Source organism: Limulus polyphemus, unplaced genomic scaffold, assembly GCF_000517525.1.
Source record: "Limulus polyphemus unplaced genomic scaffold, Limulus_polyphemus-2.1.2 Scaffold358, whole genome shotgun sequence".
Classification (NCBI taxonomy): Eukaryota; Metazoa; Arthropoda; class Merostomata; order Xiphosura; family Limulidae; genus Limulus; species Limulus polyphemus.
In genome coordinates this window covers 466859-472002 of record NW_013665968.1, presented here as the reverse complement: position 1 = coordinate 472002, position 5144 = coordinate 466859, and the positions used below count along the sequence as shown (strand labels likewise).

Here is a 5144-nt window from a genome sequence, read left to right as displayed (position 1 = left end):
GTAAAAATAATCACAAACACTAATTTTGATTAGTTAATTATTTACATGAGTCATGATTCATTGATTAAGCTGAACAACTTTGAATTAATCGATCACTTCACTATTTTGATCACTTCAATACTGCAATAATTAAAAACAGTAACAATCAGAAAGATTAACCTTTATTAGTTGATTATTTTCCTAACATTAATTGATTTAATCATAATTTCTGTTATTCAATTATTTGATATGACACTAATTAGTTTAATTGCAATTTCAATTAATAAATTCTATTTACATGACACTAACTGATGCTCATAGGTAATTGATTAAACAGATTAAATGTGTTTATTGCCCAGCTCTTGTAGAAAGCTTACAGAAGACTTTTTGAATAATATTAGGTGAGAATATTATTTTAAAGGTAAAAACACAGTCTTTTAATAATTTGTTCTTTGAATGAAAACACATTTTTAGGATTGAAAAAAACTGAATAACATGTTCCCAATGTGAACAGGGTATACAAAGTGTAAATAGATAATGTATGGATATAATTATAAATATAATGCTGTCCAGAATACAACCTAATCTCTGCCCTAACTGCATTGAGCTCCCTTCACTTGTTTCACTCTTAGTCCTTACAACCTTGGTATAGCTTATTCTATTCACCCCATTAATCCCAGGGAGGTAATAACACTTAAACCAGTGGTGTGTCACCTGCTATTGGGATGTTACAAATGCAATCCTGATGTAAATGTGGTGTCCAGACAACTGGCTATGATGTTCTTGGTTTTGATCTTATCTTTAAAGAGATGTTTTGGACATGAAAATCCATTAGTTACTTTTAACATGTGCAAATTGCCTGACACAATGTTGCAATTTTAACCACAAACAGTAGTGATAAATGCTACACTTTTAATGTTTACTTGAGCAAAAAACAAACTAACCAGTGTTGCAGTATGAAGTTAAAGGAAATGGCAATATTGCCTAATAGTAATTTTTCTTTGATATCAATCAATCGATCTATAATACTACTTAAAAGTGCAATGAGAGACATATTAAGAATTATGTATGCATACTCCCCTAGATAAATTGAACTATCTTGCAGTAACAAGTATAACGTTTATTTTTGCTGTGCCATTTTATAAGAAACCAAAGATAGATTCAAGAGAGTGTAACCATATTTGAAGTGATGATTTTATTGGAAAAGGAAATAATCTAACTTAGGAAGAAAAATAGATATTATATGCTAAATAGAACAAACTGATAACAATAGATTATGCATTTAAAATGTACAGAAAATTTTTATTTATTCTTTTTTCCACAGTAGCCTCCTCGTGCTGCAGCGTTTTTTTTTTCAAGCAATTAACATACGTTGGTTTCATTGATGCTAATCAAGTGTTGAGGATAAAAGTTAAACACAGTCTGTAGGAAATTGAGCACAATCTTATTTCACAAATTGGAATTTGGTCCTCACTTGGTATACCTGGATGTGTAACACTAAAATGCAACAACTGACAGTCTTCAAACGTCTTAGTCAGTTGTACAAATGATCATATTTATGTACATGAAAAAATAGTATCTATTTCATCACATCTGCTTTAAAAAAATACAGTTGTACTGCAATCAGAAAATGAATTAAAATGTATGATTCTAAAAGCATAATTTGAACAACATGCCGACAATTTATAGTAATTAAATTTTTCAATTTTGTACAGTTTGGTATCAAACTATCAATGTGTAGCAAGATACACAGTATGTACAGATTAAGTTTAAAAACTGAATTACCAGTTACAATATTCAGGATATAAAACTGCTTGTAATACACACAATCATATTCCTATAGACGAAACCATTTTAACTCGTAGATAAAGTCCTAATATACAATTAATTTGCATTACTATCTTTTACTTGACTAACTATGCTAAAGGATAATTCTAACTTTCACGTTATCAATAATATTTTCTCGAAAATCAAAAAAACATGTTGCTAAAGAAATCTGAATAAACACTTTATAAACTTGGAGATTTAGTGAGGGGTGTTAGTATGTTAGACACAGAACATTCACATTTTCTTAAGAATAAATTAATATTCAAAGGACAGATCCCAAATACTGTACAAGAAAATTAAAAAAAAATGCATCAACAACATATCAAAGAATCATGCCAAAAATCTAAGAATGAGTTTGGGTTTTTATTCAAAATTTTTATTTAATGTTCAAAATTATACAGGAACAAAAATTATATATATATATATATCTTATAACTTAATACAGAAAACAATACTGAATGATGTATTCACATGGATTTCAGATGCTGTTCTGAATAGGCTACTTACATCTGAATACACTATCCCAGAAAAAGACCTTTAAAAGCCAGTCATTTTAAAGTTCTTCTGTTAATTATGTATAAGTCCCAGATAAAATTTAAGTCATTTTATCAATCCTGTAACTGATCATGAGAAATTTAACAACAAATAAACTTAAATATGACAGTGTGTTAAAGAGTGTCAGAGAGAACTATAGGGGCACTCAGTAGAGCACATACCTCTGCCATGCAGCATTGATCATACTTGGCTCTTAAAAAATATCAAAATGTGTCCGTGTGTCCATTATCAACAGACACAGACCATGTTTCGTTGGATAATGAAGAATACTATTGTACATATGTCCACCAAGTTTCATCAAAATCCAATCACTTTTTAACTGAGTTATAAAGCAAATATGGTGTGAAAAATTGGTCCCCATGTAAACAGACAGGTATTTTTAGGATTTATGTGACCTGTGACCTTGACTCTCCAAAACTCATCACTTCTAAGTTGGGTTATAGACCAAATGTATAACAACTTTTGTCCAAATCCATTCAGCTGTCTGAGAGAAATGTAGCATGAAACGTCTTAAAATATCAACCATACAATGTCATTATTTTGAAGACAGCAATAACAGAAAATAAGTACTAATAGTATATGGTATACTATTATAGTATGGTATAGGGTATATGGTGTTTAAAATTAATTTAGCCAGAATTAATTTTAAATTTAAGATAGATTTACTGATAGTTAGCATTCTGTTTAATGCAATAAGCTCTTGAAGTTGAACAAATCCTTTTGATATATATACAGGATAGATAACTGTTTGAAAGTTTGCTTTGTGTGTGTGTGTTTGTAATTAAATACAAAGCTACACAATGGGCTATCTGCTCTGCCATGGGTATCAAACCCTGGTTTCTAGCATTGTAAGTCCACAGACATACTGCTGAGCCACGTGGGGGGGGGGGGGGCACAAGATACTAGATATGGTTCCATTTTTCATCTGGAAAACAGGAAAAAACACAGAAAAATAGTTTTCCATTTTTTATTTGAGTGAACGATTCCTTTTGATTGGGAATACTTGTATGCAGGCAAAACAGTTAACAGTTTAAGATATATTTGAAACTTTTATATCACAGAAGTACGACAAACGATTTGAGAATAAAAATATTTTATCCGTATGGAAGGTAATTGGAGGAGTTATATGATATACGATATGTTATTTACATTTGTGTATCTCGTCTAGGCAAAATGTTTTTTTTTTTGCTGTCGTTGTTGTAGAAACAATATTACATGTTTTCAGATAATTCTTTTTGCTCTGTATAAAGGACATTGGTGGTAATTTAATGACTCACAACATTTGATTTAATGCTGCTTTAAGTGCCAAAATTATGCTTTTTGATATTTTAGTCGCCCTTTAATGTGACCGAGTTTTTTGAAAATCCAGGTACAACAAGTTCACGCCCTGTCTATTGCCTACATAACATTAACAAGAAACATCTATAAATTTCTGACAACACTAATAACAGCGTTGTACAACGAGTATCAAGTCAGTGAAATAATTGACACAAATATGATTATCAAACTTAAAAAATTAAAGTTAAAAAATACAAACCTGGGGCAGTGCAGTCCGCACATACCTCTGCAATACTCCTAAGTTTTCCCCTAGAAATCATCACTTTTCTGCCTATTTTTGTTACAGAAGTGATAATTTTTTATAAAAATAATAGTAACTTCACTACAGGATTCATTACATATCAGAATGAGGAGGAGATCAACAAAAAACAGGAAGTACACAAAAACAATCCGTCAAATATTTACAAATATCTTCACGATCTTCGTGCACTTTCACTGAAGCAGTAAAAGTCCTGCCCGCTTATGATTCACCCGAATAATCCAATCATTGTATTCGACCACTTTCCGATTGTTACACTAATAAACATGAAGTCGTCATTTTTTATCAAATTTCTCTTTGTGCGGTCTGGATCACACCGTCCAATCAAAGCAGCGGACATTCTGGTATTTGTGCATACTTTTACTTATTCCGGATGTTTATTTACAAAGTTATGGGACACGTTTCTGAAACAATAAAATGTATAGCAAAACATAAAAATCATGTTTGTTCAATATAAGTATTTTACAAGTTCATTATATGCTCAAGTTAATCTAGTATGAAAAATCTCAAAAAATGTAATAACTCTTCTTTCGTCTTGTCAGCAAAATCCCCCTATAATTCATTGCGACACCTAGCGTTTTCTAAAAAATGTTTTAAAAACAAGTTAATTGTAGATGTTTTTTTTTTCTATTACATTCCTCCATTGCGTATAGAAATAATAGGTGTTTAAAAAATAGTATATCTGATCTATATTTTGTCTTTCATGAATCATTGCCCAATACCATCAGTTGGGCTCGAAGATGAGATAAAAAATCTGCAATTAACTTGCTTTTATAATAGGTTTTAGGCCTATTAGTTTTCCAATACTTTGCTGGTTTTTGGCGTTTTAAACTTTAACCAAGCGTTTTTTACTTGACGAATTTTTAGAAAACTGGCGTAACGTAACTCGAATAATTCGGCGCTTTCTATCCTACTACGATCGATCAACGAGGTCAATGTAGCAACCAGAGATAGACAGAAGATAACAACTAAACTATTCGAGTTGGAGTTAAACGGACGGACAGCGGCAGAATATAACGATTAGATAATTTAGGTTCGTAAATTGCAATAAAACTAAAATCTAAATTTATAGCCTGGAATTTTTATAAAAAATAAATTTTCCAATTCATCATTTGAAAAGATAATATAAATTTAAACCATTGTTTGACAAAAGTATGTGTCTGTATTCATTTATAAAAGCACTGGA

General features: G+C 30.7%; 1 protein-coding gene across 1 annotated transcript in view; it reads right to left on the bottom strand.

Moving 5' to 3' along the window:
- The window catches only part of LOC106457659 (ARF GTPase-activating protein GIT2-like), a 59152-nt gene extending 54747 nt beyond the window's left edge, over positions 1 to 4405 (bottom strand). The window contains exon 1 of the mRNA XM_022383670.1: positions 3899 to 4405. Within this exon, the coding sequence (XP_022239378.1) occupies positions 3899 to 3959 (61 nt within the window). The 5' untranslated portion in view covers positions 3960 to 4405. The remainder of the gene's footprint in view (positions 1 to 3898) is intronic.
- Between the last annotated feature and the right edge of the window lie 739 nt (positions 4406 to 5144).